At 50.2% G+C, this 17,146-nt stretch overlaps 7 protein-coding genes across 7 annotated transcripts; 5 read left to right on the top strand and 2 right to left on the bottom strand.

Annotated features, from left to right (window-relative positions):
* Positions 1 to 1,440: 1,440 nt before the first annotated feature.
* On the top strand, positions 1,441 to 4,811 carry K444DRAFT_639400 (uncharacterized protein; the record flags this gene model as incomplete). The annotated part of the gene is made up of 3 exons (XM_024884379.1): positions 1,441 to 2,770; positions 2,891 to 3,279; positions 4,773 to 4,811. 3 exons carry the CDS (start codon positions 1,441 to 1,443, stop codon positions 4,809 to 4,811), a joined length of 1,758 nt encoding a protein of 585 aa, XP_024744348.1.
* Positions 4,812 to 5,199: 388 nt separating this feature from the next.
* Positions 5,200 to 7,451, bottom strand: K444DRAFT_550861 (glycosyltransferase family 1 protein). The gene is made up of 4 exons (XM_024876522.1): positions 6,693 to 7,451; positions 6,283 to 6,643; positions 5,950 to 6,209; positions 5,200 to 5,899 (listed from the first exon to the last, which is right to left on the bottom strand). Exons 1-4 carry the CDS (start codon positions 7,328 to 7,330, stop codon positions 5,620 to 5,622), a joined length of 1,539 nt encoding a protein of 512 aa, XP_024744349.1. The 5' UTR covers positions 7,331 to 7,451; the 3' UTR covers positions 5,200 to 5,619.
* Positions 7,452 to 7,826: 375 nt separating this feature from the next.
* Positions 7,827 to 9,553, top strand: K444DRAFT_649415 (uncharacterized protein; the record flags this gene model as incomplete). Its single annotated transcript, XM_024885566.1, has 2 exons — positions 7,827 to 8,191; positions 8,279 to 9,553. The coding sequence occupies exons 1-2, from the start codon at positions 7,946 to 7,948 to the stop codon at positions 9,551 to 9,553; spliced, it is 1,521 nt and encodes a 506-aa protein (XP_024744350.1). The 5' UTR covers positions 7,827 to 7,945.
* A 297-nt stretch (positions 9,554 to 9,850) lies between these two features.
* K444DRAFT_623622 (uncharacterized protein) lies at positions 9,851 to 10,858 on the bottom strand (the record flags this gene model as incomplete). Its single annotated transcript, XM_024882297.1, has 3 exons — positions 9,851 to 10,342; positions 10,396 to 10,625; positions 10,696 to 10,858. The coding sequence occupies 3 exons, from the start codon at positions 10,856 to 10,858 to the stop codon at positions 9,851 to 9,853; spliced, it is 885 nt and encodes a 294-aa protein (XP_024744351.1).
* Positions 10,859 to 11,529: 671 nt separating this feature from the next.
* K444DRAFT_16051 (uncharacterized protein) lies at positions 11,530 to 11,956 on the top strand. The gene has a single exon (XM_024870659.1). The coding sequence runs from the start codon at positions 11,621 to 11,623 to the stop codon at positions 11,903 to 11,905; it is 285 nt and encodes a 94-aa protein (XP_024744352.1). The 5' UTR covers positions 11,530 to 11,620; the 3' UTR covers positions 11,906 to 11,956.
* Positions 11,927 to 14,039, top strand: K444DRAFT_690127 (cytochrome P450; the record flags this gene model as incomplete). The annotated part of the gene is made up of 3 exons (XM_024887759.1): positions 11,927 to 12,486; positions 12,547 to 13,046; positions 13,127 to 14,039. The coding sequence occupies exons 1-3, from the start codon at positions 12,244 to 12,246 to the stop codon at positions 14,037 to 14,039; spliced, it is 1,656 nt and encodes a 551-aa protein (XP_024744353.1). The 5' UTR covers positions 11,927 to 12,243.
* A 1,379-nt stretch (positions 14,040 to 15,418) lies between these two features.
* On the top strand, positions 15,419 to 16,986 carry K444DRAFT_606395 (alpha/beta-hydrolase). The gene is made up of 2 exons (XM_024878981.1): positions 15,419 to 16,154; positions 16,216 to 16,986. Exons 1-2 carry the CDS (start codon positions 15,630 to 15,632, stop codon positions 16,672 to 16,674), a joined length of 984 nt encoding a protein of 327 aa, XP_024744354.1. The 5' UTR covers positions 15,419 to 15,629; the 3' UTR covers positions 16,675 to 16,986.
* The last annotated feature ends 160 nt before the right edge of the window (positions 16,987 to 17,146 follow it).

Here is a 17,146-nt window from a genome sequence, read left to right on the forward strand (position 1 = left end):
TTCACCCGCGTCACACAAGCCATCGTCAAAAGAAACCTGGATTGCCGCTTCAACCGTTGGAGAACCCACGCAAGAAAATCGAACTTCCTGCCTCACTGGGAGCCTCATCCACGAAGTGTCCAGATCCATCTCTCAAGCCTGCAGCTCGTAGTTAGCTTGGAGGGGTAGCTCGCGCGCAAACACGGCTGACCACAGTCTCCAAACAGCGTGATAGTGGCATCCCCACAAACCGCACCCTCGCACAATTGCCTCTGTCGAGAAACGCTACACAAATCCAATCTTACCTACTCCGATCCCAACTTACCGCCCAAGGCAGAGAAACACGACCGGGAATCGAAGCTTGTGTTGACATCCCATCCATGATACACGCCGCTCGCACTCGAGGCACTTTTCCAACACGCCCATGAGTCCAACACGACGAAAGCCGCACACCGACGATAGAGGACGCGCCGCAGGGTAGATGTTGGCGCCATGAACTCGTTCTTTGGGACGCAGTACTCGCAGGAGGATCTGCAGCAGCGGCTGGCGGAGAGGAGACGCAGCAATGCGCCGAACAGGGCCAGCTCGTCGATGGTCCCAGGACCCCAACCGCAAGGCAATGACGACACGATGGATATGATGATGGGTGGCGGAGATTCATTGGACGATATCATAATGCAGAATAATCAAGAGCTGCAGCGCAGGCAGAGTCTACCCAGAGCATACGCCCAAGATATCGACCGCAGGTCTTCGATGATGGAGTTCGGCTCGACTGATCAGAATTTGGGTGCTTTTCAGTTTGGCCCGGCGACCTCGATGTCGGGAGACTCGAATTTGAGACGGCAGTCAACGGGCGAATTGGACATGGCGAGTGCGTATGGAAATATGGCGAATATGGGGCCAGGGATGAGCATGCCGGGTCAACAGATGGGGTTTTCAGGGGCTATAGTCTCGGATCCTCTGTCGATTGATACGAATGCTCAGTTTCCTGGGATGTCTGCGGATATGGTACATGGTATAATGGGTTATGGGCCAATGGGAATGGAGGGAATATCAGAAGAGGATTCAAACGCGATGAACATGTTCTCTCCAACGAGCTTCTCACAACCTTACGGTCCCGGTACCATGGATTCGATGACGAACGACTTTATGATGCCTCAGAATCTCCCAGAGGGCTTGACACCACACCGTGACAGCAGGGCTCCTGAAGAGAGTGACGAAATGATACCGACGATGCCTTCACTTAATGTTACCAATCCCTCATTGGTCAATTCGTCTCAAAACATGGCCATGAGCCAGAGCATGGCATACACTTCTCCAGTTACGGCCAATATGCCGGCTCTTCCAGCTCAAGAAACACCTTTCGTCGGGCCATCGCCACCAGCCGATGATGCACAAATTACTGTGAAATCAGAGAAGAAGCCAGATTATTCTGGGATCTATTCTACGAGTGGTTTCGATATGCTAGGTGCTTTGATGAAGGTTGCGAACCGAAAGAACCCGGAAGTCAATTTGGGTAAGGTGGATCTGTCATGCGCTTTCGTCGTCTGCGATATCACAATGTACGATTGCCCGATTATCTACATCTCGGAAATTTTCGAACGATTGACTGGGTATGGGAAACACGAAATCATTGGCCAGAACTGTCGGTTTCTTCAAGACCCAAATGGGAAGGTCCAGGCTGGAGCATATCGGAACTTCGTCAACAATGATAGTGTTTACTATTTACGGCAACGGATAGAGGCTCGCAGAGAAGCTCAGCAGAGTATAATCAACTATCGAAAAGGAGGGCAACCTTTTATGAATATGCTTAGTATGGTTCCTATTACTGGAGAAGATGATAAGGAGATCAGGTACATCGTCGGATTTCAGGTTGATCTGATGCTGAAGCCGGAGGCGCTCGCCGCCAAGGGTGTGAGCGGTCTCTATACTGTTGATTATTCGCAAGAGAACTTGCCAAAATATATATGGCAACCCCCCGAACAAAATCGACCACGAGACGGTGGCCGGACGATTAGTCGAGACGACGTTTCCACAGTTTTAAGCTCGATCAACACAAGCATGGAGTCGGAGTTGACGAAAAGGATGTGGGATAAGGTTTTGCTTGAGAACACGGATGATGTTGTTCACGTCCTTTCACTCAAAGGTCTCTTCTTATATCTGTCGCCTTCAAGTCGTCATGTCTTGGAGTACGATTCTTCTGAACTTGTCGGTACCGCACTGTCATCTGTCTGCCACCCCAGCGACATCGTTCCTGTCACTCGAGAACTGAAGGATACATCTGCTGGAGCTTCTGTGAACGTCGTCTTTCGAATACGGCGGAAGAAGAGTGGCTATACATGGTTCGAGAGTCATGGATCTCTATGCGTTGAGCAAGGCAAGGGACGAAAGTGCATCATCCTCGTTGGCCGAGAAAGACCTGTCTATGCATTGGCTCGCCATGATGTGGAAGCTGCTGGCGGTATCGGAGACAGCGAGATGTGGACGAAATTGTCGACTTCCGGGATGTTCCTGTTCCTTTCATCAAATGTGCGAACTCTGCTGGATCGAAATCCTGATGATCTCGTCGGCACTAGCATTCAAGCGCTCATGCGACCCGAATCGAAAGTAGAATTTGGCCGGTCCTTGGAGAAGGCGAGAACTGGAAAGCGAGTCACCCACAAGCATGAGATTCTTAACAAAAGAGGTCTAGTATTGCAAGCTCAGACTACCTTGTATCCGGGAGATGCTGCGGAAGGCCAGAAACCTACGTTCCTGGTCGCTCAAACACGCTTGTTGAAGACTTCCTCCCGTTCTGTCGCACCTGCATTGGTTTCCCATAATAGTGGTAGTTCAAAAAGCATGACTTCGATAGCCAATCACCCCTCTGATGATGGAACTCCTCTCAGCCATCCCTCAGGATTATCTTCAGCGCCTGCTCCAGATGGGGGAACCCCAACCCAATCTCAAATGGTTTCTTCGCATATGATGGGCGCTGTCACGCAAGCTGGTGGTACTCGACTTCCCATTGGGAACCAAGATCTCATTCTGGCTTCAGAAGACAACATATTCGACGAGCTGAAGACGACTCGATGCACAAGCTGGCAATTCGAACTCCGGCAAATGGAGAAGAGCAATCGAATCCTAGCAGAAGAACTCGCAGCCTTGCTACAGAATAAGAAGAAGCGAAAACGGCGCAAGGGAGGATCGACGACGCGCGACTGTGCGAACTGCCATACTCGAGTGACACCCGAATGGCGGCGAGGGCCGAGCGGGAACAGGGACCTGTGTAATAGTTGCGGGCTGCGGTGGGCCAAACAGGTGAGTGGAAGTACTTCTGATCACAGTAGAACCGTCCGACGATCATCGTATAAGGGGTTGTCCCAGTCAGACTCGTCCACATCTCGAAGTTAATCAGCTCGATGATTACCCGTCCCCTAAAACCACCATCGCGGTTGCTTTACTGTTTCTATCGATATTTGCTACGTATTCGGCGGAAAAGAGTATTTGAGAAGGGAAATTAAAATACGAGGCAAGATGCCGTATTACTTTCGATTGCCACGGCTACTTCGCCTGTTCTGTTCTGTTCTATACCCACGCCGTCACATCACTTCGTTTTGCTCTGTCTTGCTTGCTCGCCCTGTCCTGCTGCGCTTAGTAAATGTCAGCGTTCCGCTACACTCTGCCTCCCCACCTCATTCCAATATCTCTTTCATTCACCACAAATCATCCATCCCTTCCCAACCCCTCACTAACCTTTACTTCCTCAGACCGGCCGCGTCTCCCCCCGCACCTCCACCCGAGGCGGCGACGGCTCCAAGCCCTCTCAATCACAGTCGCAAACCCAAAACAACTCGCAGACCCAATCCCAGCACTCCAACTCACCTGTCCACTCCTCGCCTCTCGCACAGGAAGTGTCCACAGTCCAGAGTACATCGAACACCCCGAATCTGAACCGGGTGGTCCAGAAGGAGGGCGATATGAAAGGGGAGGGAGCCGCGATGGTGGAGAGTTTGGGCGGCAGGAGCACGGCGGAGAGTCGGCCAGTACATGGGCTTAGCCAGGGGTTTAGAGAGGGGGGCGAGAGGGGGATTACGAGGATCGGGGAGGAGGGGGCTGATATTTTTGCCTCTCTCCCCCCCATATTCCATTGATCTCCTCTGCTTCACCAAGGAAATGCGGGAGGTGGAGGATGGTGTAATGTGCAAGCAAGTTAATGTCGGAATTGGAATTGATGAGGGATGTTTGCTACGTGGTACCGGCCGGACGAGAATCTTTTGTGGAGAGTTCAGCGTTCTGTTGCTTTGGAGAATGGAGTTGGGATTTGGTCGGGATAGCTTTCTTTATGAGATGCAAGATGAGATCAATTGCGAAGATGATGAGATTAGATAGCATCCTTAGTTTGATTGAGCACATGGATTGCTTTCGCTCCGCACCATCTCAAGTCTACTACCGTTTCAGTCGTTGCAACGAGTCCAGAAGTTGTGGCGGTGGTCTGTGAATGGAAATCCCAATGAAAATCTCCTTCACATCTTTGGTGCGAAAAGGAGTGCTTTCGTCGCTAACCCGGCCCCCCTTTTAATGCTCGCTTACTGTTTAGAGAGTAGGTAGGCTGCAATACTAAGACAGGGACGCATGCATCTTTTCGTTACCTGAATAAATGTGATGACTTGTTAAGAGCTTAATCGTAGCCTCACTTCGATTAGCACCATATAGAATTTTACGTACAACCCTGGATACAAAGTTGAATAACTCTGCCCGTTAATCTAGCAATAATCCTCAAGGTAATAGGGATCGGATTGCATTGTTTACAGGCTATTATGGCACCAAGCACATATTATACCCGGACTTGACACTGCAGTTAATTAACCACTTTGCTTGCCAGGGAGAGTCGTCGCACGATTTTATGGCCTGGAACTCTTGCAGCAGCCGCACTATTATATACACGATCTCGGTTAGAGGCTTAGAGCGAATTACTAGCCAAGGCAGATTCGAGAACCCCTATTAAAAGAAGGAAAGCCCCACGTATAATAAAAGAAATGAATTTGAATATACTTAATAATGTAATAATAATTAAGCTATTATATTCCCACATTTATACTACGGTTTGTTTTCATTATAAATATAAATATACTAAAACCTTTAATAAATAAAGGAGCATTTATTTATAGCTCCTTAAAAACGTTTTTTTTCTTTATTATTTTCGTTGTTCTCTTAAAACGGATCGTTTCCTTATTAATTACCTTATCATTAGATATATTAATTAGTTCTCAAGTCGATTAAAACAGCTTGTAAAAATTACCGCTCGGCCTTCTCTTATATAACTATGCCAGCCTTGTGAGACTAGGGAGAGAAGATGCTGACCTCCTACAGTCCTACCTAGTGATCTCGGACCAACGCATCTCGGCCAGGGAATACCATAGTCTGTAGGCTCTCCTGGAAATCCCAAGCTAGACATCATAAAGACAACACTGACATATTTCTTTGCCTGAACGCCTGATCTTAAGGACTATCCGAGGATTCAAACAATTAGAGTTCATTGAAGCATGGAAGGTCTAAAAACAAACGACTACCCTCGCGGCTGCAGACTCATAACGCCATTGCGTCGATCAGTTTATGTTGGCAAACTTTTTAACCCAGCGGCGTTATCCTAAGGAAAATTTATCTCACATACGCCAGCTCGGCGACTTTCCGAGCTGCAATGTCGCGTCCCTTGTCCCCTGCTTGCACCTTGTCACCTAACTGCTTCGCCTTGTTGCGAAAGGAAACACTATCCCGAGCCCCATCCAGAGCTCTCAGAAGGGAGTTAGTCAAACATTCACTCGTCCAATCCGGACTTGTCTCCCTACAGCCCCAAACCCCCACACCAATGGTCTCGGCCAGAGCGGCAAAGTTATACAGGTCGGCCCAGAGTGGAAGGATGACCTGAGGGAGACCGGCGCTAGTCATATGTCAGCAGTAAAGTGGTAACTCTCGCAAGTGCCGACTCACGCAATGGCCTCGTGATAGCAGTTAGACCCGCCGTGGTGGACAGAAGCGACAATATCCCCGGTCTCGAGGAGTGATGATGGGTCGGCAATTAGCCAGTTCGGCATTCTCATCCGGCCGCTATCGAGGTATGGCTTGAGAGGCAGCAAGCCGTCATCCGGATATTCGCCCATCTTATTGAACTTCCATAGGATTTGAAAGTCAAACTTCGATAGCACCTCAGCTATGGCTATGGACATTGATGCAGCCCGTCTCTCGTCGTACTAATGCAGTTCAGGTTAACTTCTGTCACTGAAGTGAACTCGAAATCGGCCTCCTATAAAAGATGCGACTCACGGCAAGGTTGCTTCCAAGGTTGATAAGTACAGTCGGAGCTCTCTTCAGCCAGGCGGCCAGCTCAGGATCTTGTTGAGAGGCCGGAGCCCCTGAAAGAAGGATAGGACCGGCGCAGGTGATGTTAGGTGGAACAAAGTCCAACGGGATCATCGCACCCTCGGTAGTTTGAGTGATCCATGGGGCGTCAGGGCGATGGATCCCGAAAAGATTGATGGGATCTTTAAGCCCCTTTTCTCTGAGAGCGGCCTTCTTGGCAGATAAGTCTGGTGTCGTCATCGCAGCGTAAACATAACGCATATTCATGTAGATGTTTTCGGGGATATTTCGGAGAGGGACCGGAAAAGAAAAGCCTGACGAGGGTCTTTAGCTGTGAGCTAAATGTCCCCTTCAAATGAAGATACTAGACTTACGCAAGGTACTTCCAGAACATGTTTCGGAGCGGCTGGCTACCCAGAAAATTGTCCACAAGGGTGTTTGGCGTAATGAAGGCATGCTGGCGGTTCTTGTTGCGGGTGATGTCTATAGCAGGTCGAAACCAAGAATCCAAGATAACGACTGCCGGGTCCACCTCGTCAATGATTGCACCGAGCTCTTCGAAGATCTTTATATGATCCTCGACGGACCATGGCGAGATCCAGAGCTGTATATGCTCTGCAAGGGAGGTAATGCTGGTCCAACCCGGGGAAGAGATGAAACTCCTGCCTTCTTTCGCAATCGCCTGGGCGAAGGTCAACCCCTTGAGCTCGTGAAATACAATGTCGCCCGCGGCCGGGGTCTTGGCCCAGGCAAATGATGAGATACTCTCCAGTTTGCGCCGAACGCCCGGGAAAGAGGCGTAGTGGACGTCCAGGTCCGGGTAGTTCTCCAACAGCGCTGACGAAGTGGCAAGGTGCATATTGGACAGGCCATGTTCGCTATTTGTGATGAAGAGGATTGTTTTATTTTTGCCTTGGATGTACGGATCATGCTGCGGCGTGTTTCCTTCCGAGAAGAGAAAGGCGATAGACGCAGCGAGCAAAGCACCGAGGAGGACGAGCCGGGTAACCATGATGACAAGTGATTGCTCTTGGTGGCAGAGTAGTGGTCGTAGTATTATGGCAAGCGCAACCGATTACAGCGTGGCCCGCCTCCCAAATCTTATACCAGTCGGCCCATGCATTACTCAAAGCACCTCGAGGGGTTATGAGGACAACCATTACCCTAGACTGAACCTAAATAGCACTAATAAGCCCTAATGCATGTTACTTGATATTACGAATAATGTAGTTACGAGCTACTGATTGCATTATGTATATACAAAGCATATGGTAGATATATGCCTTGGTTTTCTCAAGTTGTTAGTACAGCATCTCCTATACTATAGCAGGCCCATTTGGAATGCAGGACTGGGCATGTCGACTTGAAGTGCACACAGGCACAAAGTACTCCAGGTGGCCCCCAGTCGCCAAATCCCGGGCGGTCCCGCAGCTGATGCGCATTGTTGCGGTCTTACATAGTATAAGTAGTACAGTAAGCGCCACTTGTCACCCCACTTGTCCCCAGTGTGCGGGGTACGGAAGTACCTCCCGTGCTCATCCTGCCAAGGCCCGGGCTGCCACTTCATCACTCTTCTGTCTAACTGTACTTTTGTTGTGGCTCTTCGCAGCCTGAACATCACGTCGTTATGTCTGGTCTCCTCACCTATCTGCCGTTCTTCAAGAACAAGCAGCCTCCACTACCGGAGCTTCTTGAAACCGATGACATCATCCCTGTGCACTTATTCGACGACTCTGCGGCAGCGCGCGGGATAGTACTGGTGTGGACATACAAGTTCGACGATGTCCTGGACCCTGGCAAGCTCCATGCTGCCTTGTCGCAGCTTTTTCAGATGGATGGGTGGCGGAGGTTCAGTGGGAGGTTCAGGTATCGGGTAAGATAGCGGCGGCACCGCTTTGCTATTTTCACATGTTTTTCTTCATCAACGGTTGCCTCTTCTTGCCGCTAATTCGGGCTATAGCCGGATGGGAGTTTGGAGATACATGTCCCAAATATTTGTTCAGAGGAGCGTCCGGCCGTGCATTTTACCAAAGAACACCATGATAGCCCCATGACGGAGCACCCGTTGGCCGCCAAGCTGCCACGGCCAACGGGTCAAGTTACTACTTATTCCGGCCCCAGGGAGTTTTGCTCTCTCGGACTAGGCCCTGGGACGCCTCGCAACATAAATGACTTCGTCTTCTCCGGCAAACCCCAATTCTGTTTGCATGTGCAGACGTTCACAGACGGCACTCTCGTATCTGTCACGCACTCTCACATATCAACCGACTTGATGGGATTGGCATCCATACTTGAAGCATGGAGTCTCGTTCTGGCCGGAAAGCCGGAAGCTGTGGCTCCAATGGTGGGATATCGCGAAGACGCCTTTGATGGCCTATGGAACCCGGCACCCAAGCAACGCCATGTTCTGGCGGACAAGGTGCTCGACGGGTGGCGCCTCAAATATTGGGGACTACGCAGCTTGTATGATTCGTGGCGCTGCCCGGATGTGCAATCGCGCACCTTGTGTGTCCCAAGGCACACGATGGAGAACATTATGCAAGAAGCGAGGAGTCACATCGTGGTCGAAGTCGATGATGCTACCTCTTCGGGGTCCAGCAAGCCCTTCATCAGCGAAGGAGACGTTCTGACCGCTGTGGCCTGCCGAATGCTGGCGCAGTACCACGGGCCCGGCTCGGGTCGGGAGTTGGCGACCATCATGGCCTTGGACCCTCGAAGTCGCGCCCGGTCGGTTTTCCGTCAAGACGCAGCATACGTCCAAAACTCGCCAACAAATATTTACTTCTTCTGTCGCGCCAACGAAGCTCTCGAGCTGCCGCTGGGTAAGCTGGCCCGCTTGGTGCGCGAGGCCATAGCAACCCAGGCCGCGGAAGAACAGCTAAAGGCAGCCGCATCTCTTTCCTTGGAGTCGATGAGGGCAACCAAGATGCCGGTCATCTTTGGTGACAAGAATATGGCCACCCAATTCATGTCCAACTGGACCAAAGGTAACCTTGCCGAGAAGATGGACTTCAGTCCAGCGGTCGTGCGAGACGCGGCTCCGGGGCTAGGAAAGAGCAAACGAGGGCATCCCGTGTACTATCACGCATCTGACCCATCCCACAATGCGGTCTTGGTCATTTCGAGCATTTTTGTCGTCGTGGGAAAGGACTATGACGGCAACACTTGGTTCTCCATTTCGTTACCGGGCAAGATGTGGTCGGATTTGATGGATTACTTAGAGCGATTCGCATGAATTCATTTGTGAATAATTCCGACGAAGAATCCACACAGTCCTCATAACTTCTTGCTCATATCAATCAAGAGAGTCCTGTCATGTACATATCCTTTGCTCTCTGCTTTTATGTACAGGATGACTGGAGTATTGAGTATTAGCTGACAAACTGCGTTATTCGCTTGGAGACGCCAGGGACATTTCATTCTATTGTAGAGAATCTAAAGCACATATTCTATTCTATACACCTCCGTTTTCCACCACCATCCGGGCCCATAGTCCCGCAAACAGCCAATCCAGCTCCGTCAAAGTTCCTCATCAGCTGTGCAAGGCTGCTTGTGCAAACAGTACAGGAACAAGGCCAAAGAGCGACATACATCCCCAAGCCCAGTAGTTGTCTCTTGGATACTTTAAGATCTGCCAGTAAGCAGTCATTGTCAGTCCCATTCGCAGGATTGCATGAGCAAGTTGCGGAGACCGCACGATGATGCCACTCGCCGTGAAAGCTATACTTTGCGTCAAGATCGAGTCTAGCACCAACCCCACAACCGTCATGAGAAGCATCGTGTTCTGCTTCCCAAGCCTCACCGGCAGTGTTTTTAGGCCCTCTTTCGCATCCTCGGCGATGTCCCTCACGTCACAAGAGGTTTCCCGAAAGAATTCATACAAGACCGCAAGGTAGAAACTTCTCCTCCGGAGGTTCCTGTCACTACATTGGGACTCCGCCTGTCGACAGTAGAAGGCCATGCTTGCCTCTGCACAGACGCTGGCCATACACAATGCCACAACAAGTGATTTTGCCTCGATGAGCTGCCCAAAGTTCAGCGGTAGTTCAGCGATCCGAGAGCTGATAGGGAACTTACCAATGTTTTCGGCTTGGCCAGAATTAGACTCTTTGAGGTTGAGAATCGCGGGATACAAGGAACACCCCAAAGCAGGCCCAGAGGCAAGAATCGATATATATCGATCGCTGTCGGCATGCCCGACAAGACAGTGCATGCAAGCACAATGGCCCACAGACCATAGACCCAGATCTTCCAAATCCACTTTGAAGGCCTGCTTGACAGCGGGATATCTTTATATGTGTCGACGGCTGTATAACGCAATTATCAATCACTACCCACAAAGCACGGAGCAGTGGACCTTGTCAGTTTGTCACGTACAGTCCACAACAGCCGAGATGGTGCCAATAAGCCCAAGAAGTCTGCCAGGAAACTGGTACGAGCCAGTGGCTGTCTGTATGGCACCTATCGATGGTGCCAGATGACCCAAGCCCATCAAGGCGGGCATCAAGCCGAGACTGTAGAATGTGTCCGTGCGTGACATTGTGGGTGTTTTATAGAGCCAGGAACAAGATTAGCAGGTGGTTGAAAATGAATGTATGGAATTCCAGGCAAAGGCGATGAATATCAGCTCCGCTTGCAAAGGCAGCTTCAAAAATATACCAGATCCAGGGTATCAAGACACGATTAGGAGACTGCAACTGTCTTAAATACCCACCTAGTTTGATTAAGTAAAATAGTGTCGCCTAATACACCGCTATAGTAAGTGAGGTTCCTTTGGCTAAAAGACCAGTAAAGATCTCTTAAATAGTCGATCATAAACTAGTTCCTAAATCCTCGTTTCTTATACAGCAAGTACCTGGTTATTGTTAGGCTACAACATTTCTCCTCGATCCATTTGCTAAAGTCCGCACGGAAGGATGGGGGAATATGCACACTAGAAGTTTACTGTGGTACAGGTTTGCTGCCAACTAGCCTCTGGTACACTAAAGCATTCTCCTGGGGTTACACGGTAAGCACTGCACTCGTACAGTATCCCTACGTCCGCTAGATGTTGCCAGCACTAGCGGTCGCATAAATGCGGATAGCCTGATTGGAGAAGACTGTTATATTTTAACCGAACAAGGGATATTCGCGTGCGGCCGCTAGCGTGGCAATGTCTTAGCGGACGCAGGGATAACGTGAGATTATGGTCTCACGTAAATCCTTACCCTTCTCTACTCTCCCCCACCCCCACCAAATAAAACGTAGCAAGGTCAAGGAGGGGCACGGCCATTCCGATTCGTGCACTTCTGCCGGAACGGCCATGCCAGGTTTGCCACGCTACGTTATATTTTGGGAGTGGTGGGAGGGGGGAGAAGCAGCAGAGATTTCTTGTTTTCTAGGCTACGGAATACTTACCCATCCTGTGTTCATCTCCCTTGTTATCTACGCCTGCCTACAGTATGTTAGGTACCATGCTAACTACATATGGATATCTTGGTTGTGGAAAAGTTATACCACCCCGAGTCTTCCTGCCAGAATACCTGGCTTATTATCCTGGCATAGCGCGTCTACCTCGTGCGGGGTTTTACATACCCACAATACGTAGTAAACTAACTTCCTGAATCCTTACTTCTTATGCAGCAACCATCTAATCATTACCAGGCAGCAACATTTCTCCTCGATCTATTTTCTTAGGTCCACACGACAAGTGTGGATGCACCGGGTGAGCAGGATCTGGCTCGACGTCACAAAAACGGGATCCTACAGTTGTAGTAGCTCCATGGGTGGAGGAGAGAAAGACGACCGATGGGAAATTTACCATCGAGAAACAAAACGGTTTCCTCATTGATCAACTACGTCGCCAAGAGCCCGACCACGGTTCTAACTTCCTCTTTGGCAACCTCAAAACCTTTCTAGTCGACCCTGACAACGTCCATTACCCCGATGGAAGTTGGATTCACGGATGGGTTGCGGGCGCTTCTGCCTCGCATCATATTATACACGATTCTCGGTACCTTGGTAGCATGGCTGTATCATCTGATGCGGCCCGCCCTGGAGGCGGCTCTCTCACGCGACTATCGCAACTTCAGCTGGGTCAGCGGGGAGAGAGGGGTTGGGTCATTTCTCAAGTCTACATGGGATGTTGCGTTCAAGTCCAAGGAGCTGTTCGCGGAAGTTCATAGCAAAGTGAGACCGCCCCAAGAAGCAGCAATCGAGGAAGTTGAGGCAGACAACTGATTGCGATAGATCCTCGGAGCCAACCATGACAACATCCATCTGGTTCCTATCCCGCATTGTAGCACGGGGTTCATGCTCATGGTCCCGAAACAGCTGCTTAACGAATACGTCCGCCAGCCTGAGAACGATATCTCTCTCAAGAGATACACGTTACAGGCCCTCGTGCCAGACTACACGACGCTGGGCGGGCACATCGTAGCACACCCGGTTTACAGGAGTGTTGTGCATAAAGAGCTCTACCAGAAGCTCGCAGACAAGATGGGCATGGTAAACGAGGAAATGACCGCGGCCCTCGACGACGCCGTCGCATCAAAGGTCGGGGTAAATGGCGAGGCCAAAATCAACATGTGGGATACGTCAAACCGCATTCTGAGCCGGTCTGCAAACCGCATCATCTCAGGCTATCCTCTGTGTGATAACCAAGAGTACGGTGATGTCACGGCACAGTACGCTGCCACGTTCTTCGCGTCGGCCTTGTACGCCCGTTTCATCCCCCCTTTTCTTCGCCCGTGAGTATATCCTAGGTCCTCTTTCCTCCTAGACCATGACCATTGAGATGGGATATTTTACTGAACTGTCAACTTCTTAGGCTGCTACTGCCTCTCCTGTGCCGGCCACTGATGAGATGTATCAAGACAGCAGCCAAGCATGCGACGCCCATCATCAAGGAACGGATGGTCATTATCGATGCTGCCGAGCAGAAGGGCATCGAGCCGGAATTGCCGGTGAGTACCAAAAAATCGACTTCCACTATAGAAGACATTCAAGTTGACAGGAAATATTTTCAGAATGACATGTTGAGCGCGATCATCGTGGCGGCGAAAAAGGACAATAATTCAGAAGCTGAATATGACCCTATGGTAATCGTGGCCAGGATGATGGTTCTGAACTTTGTCCAGTCGTACACGAACCTCGTCACCATGACAAACCTCGTGTTCGACCTCATCTCGTTGCCGGAAGGTGACTTCGAGACCATGGTGGCCGACCTACGTGCGGAGATCAAGCGGGAAATGGACAAGGGCGACGGCTTTTCTCACAACTTCTTTCAAAGACTCGACCTCATGGATTCGTTGATCCGCGAAAGCATGCGCTACAACCCCATTGGCGAGACTGGCCTCGAACGAGCCGTCGAGAAGAAGGGTGGGTTTACCTTTTCCAATGGAGTGCATGTTCCGCAGGGCGCCCTGCTCGCAGCCCCGATCAAGGCCTACCAACGCGACGAGGCGGCTTACCCGGGCGGCTTCAACCCGCGCCGCTCCATAGAGAACCCGGAGCACCCCAAGATGACTGACATTTCCCCGGACTTTCTGAACTTTGGTCTCGGCCGAGGGGCGTGCCCGGGCCGGTTTTTTACGAGCAATTTGATCAAGCTGACGCTCACGCATCTGCTTCTGGACTACGACTTTGTGCGACTGGAGAAGCGGCCGGAAAATGTCCGCAAGGTTACGCTTGATGAGCCCTGCGGCCGGCACTTCATTACCTTGAAGAAAAGAGATGTTTAGTGTGAGATCTGCGACGGCTGGCAAACCCGCATAATCTGCCGCAAATATCACATGGGAGGAAACGCGGCTGAAGCGAGCAAGTAAGCTAGAGATCGGCGAAGGACCATGAAAGGTCGAGGCATTCCCTTCTCCTCTACTCTCTAGCTTAGTATTTTCAATACATGAGATTCCTTGAACTTTGTGCTTGGACCATTGCATCGATCCCGCCGTGACAGATCAATGTACAGTACTTCTACGAACAATGCCTAGTAGAGCAAACCGCGTGGTGGCATGCGCCGTCTGGCTACAGATGTTAACATTCATGTAATATTGCCACACGGCCGGTAAAAAACGTAAAATACAGCCTACATTACTAACAGAGGTTTTTGACCATTAACGGTATTAAGCAATATATTTACTGAGTAATAAAACGACAAAATTAATTTTCATCTTTAAGATTAGGCCCTTTAAAATTTAAGGCTAACTTAAGCCATAATCTTTTTCGTTTATTAAATATCTTCTATCGAGTGGCGCCTTCGACGGGTTTATTACGATTTTTGCCACTTGACAAAAAGTAGTCAATTTGACATATAACATCCTTACGTCTGACTGCATCGCACTGAACGAGGTGCATGCGTCAGGTAGGTAAGCAAGAAGCAAGTGTCGCACATGTACTACGTACAGGTGTCCAGCTTTGGCTCCCTGCCCTACTCCGTAGTTGCCTCGTCGACGAAATGACATCGGTGGCTTGTGATTCCAACTGATGTGCATCCAACGACATGCCCTCCTTCGTAGTTTGTGCAGTTGAGGGCGTGGTCACGACCGTGTGAGTACCCACAGTACTGTACCCCCCATGTTAGTTTTCCACTGGTGGTGCTGATTTTACTAGCCAAATTGGGGTGAATCACCGGGCTGCTTTAGTACATCAAAAACATAGGTGTACCGTGTTCCCTACTAAAATCAAATATTAATTTGCAGCCAAACCATCCAAAATCGAAGTTATATATTTCCTAGAAGAGCATATAAAACCAGTGGCGCAATTGATGTCCAAATGAGTTTTACTTTTGGCTTATTGTTTATCTGTTACGCGGCGGCAGCGCCAGTGTCCCTGGGATCAAATATACTGCAAAAATGCAGCAAATCAAAGGTCTTGAAATCAAGAATTTGACGATATGATTTGCTACTCAGGTTCGCTTAAATGCGCACGGGCTGACACGGACGCTGCCGCAGCGTAAGGGATATGCTCACGGAGGGTAGTCTAGGGCTTAGTAGGCAGCTAGAAGGATGTGCAACGGTAAAGCGGCTGCCAAGACGCTAGTGGCAAACTAACATATGATTAGCGGGGTGGGGTACCGGTAAGGTTAACTGTACACAGGAAGGATTTTAAGCTCGTTGTGAGTGACGGTCGGAGGAGTTCGGGGTTTCCTTTCGACGCTTTGGGGGTGTGCGATCACTCATAGGGTACCAGAAGGTGAAAGATAGGTGGCATTGTCCTTTCATTGCTTGACTTGACAAGAGATTATCAGGCGTGCTGATAGGAATATGCACCGGACTTTTCCCCTCAAAAGATAGACCCCCACCATCAAGCTTGCAGCCATCGATCAATAGGCCATGGACAACTACTTCAACAAACGCTTCACCACCAGTGACGGGGACACCTATGCATACGACTACGTTCCCGCCAAGGGGAACAAGGCGACTTTCCTCCTTACCCACGGCTACCCTTCCTCACGCCATGACTGGCGATACCAAGTCGTCGACCTGACGGAGGCTGGCTATGGGGTCATCGCCCCTGATTGTCTCGGTTACGGTGACACTGACAAGCGCATTGACATCGAGGCGTATCGCTTGAAGCGCCTGAGCGGGCACTTTATGGAATTATTAGACCATGAGAACATAGACAAAGTCGTGGGTGTTTCGCACGATTGGGGCTCCATGCTGCTCTCTCGTGTGGTCGTGTGGCACCCGGAGCGATTTCACAAGTTGGTGTTCATATCTGCAGGTTATACCGCCCCTGGGATATTTTTTGACATCGATGGGCTTAATGTCATGAGTCAATCGCAGCTCGGGTACATGCAACTGGGGTATTGGTACTTCTTCAACTCATATGACGCCGAACATCTCATGGTTAAGAATGTACGCTGCCTTTGCTTCCAAACGCGCCGCATAGGGGCCTTGGTACTGACAAATTGGTCAGCTTGAGTCACTCTTCCACTTGGCATATCCGGACGACAACAGCATCTGGGTGAAGAGCCTTGCGGCAATCAATGGCACGCGCGAATGGCTGACAGCTGGCAAGACGGGTCCTCTTCCGCCATGGCTCAGCGAGGAAGACAAGACCCGATGGCTCCAGATCAACAGCCAGAAAAACGCAATAGCTGCGTCGCTCAACTACTACAGGTCGCTTATGCGCGGAACACAAGCTCTGGACGAGGACCCGTTGACTGACGCACAGCGCACGCTCAAGGTGCCCGTGCTTGGCATATGCGGCGGCGATGACAGGGTTACCAGGGCTGACCAGATTGGAAGAGGCATCAGGCCGTATGCGAGCAAGGGGTATACCGAGAAAATACTGGAGGGTGCCGGGCATTGGGTCATGCTAGAGAGGAGGGCGGAGGTCAGCAGCGCCCTGCTTGACTTCGTGCGTGCCACTTGACACGTTTGCCATTGACTCCAAGGAGCTTAAGGGATGTGAAGTAGTTGTCAATGAACATACACACCCACACTCGGGGAGCAAAGACATTCTGAGCGATTAGTACTAGTAGCCTATTACGCCCGGGCTAAGGCATATAACTAGGGCACTGGCCGCTAGGTATATGATTCACTTCTTCGATTCAGTCAATGGTCTCCAAAGCCCCTATCTAATCGTCATCTTTTCGGTTGTCTTAAATACAAATATTATCTCTTTAACATGCTCTCTCGGATTCGTATTAGCGGGTGAGCTTGAAGATCATTCCTCCAAGTATTCAACGTCCTATCTACAGCGGCTGAAGCAAGAACTGCTGGGTCGCGAGAGTGAAAAACTTAGCTGGTTCAAGAGAATAAAAGGAGAATACTGCTGCGAGGTGTTAGCTGCTGGTTCTACTTCAGTGTCTAGTCGTCTCGTGGCCATGGCAAACATGATGGTC

The sequence above is a fragment of the Hyaloscypha bicolor genome, assembly GCF_002865645.1.
Source record: "Hyaloscypha bicolor E unplaced genomic scaffold K444scaffold_10, whole genome shotgun sequence".
Lineage (NCBI taxonomy): Eukaryota > Fungi > Ascomycota > Leotiomycetes > Helotiales > Hyaloscyphaceae > Hyaloscypha > Hyaloscypha bicolor.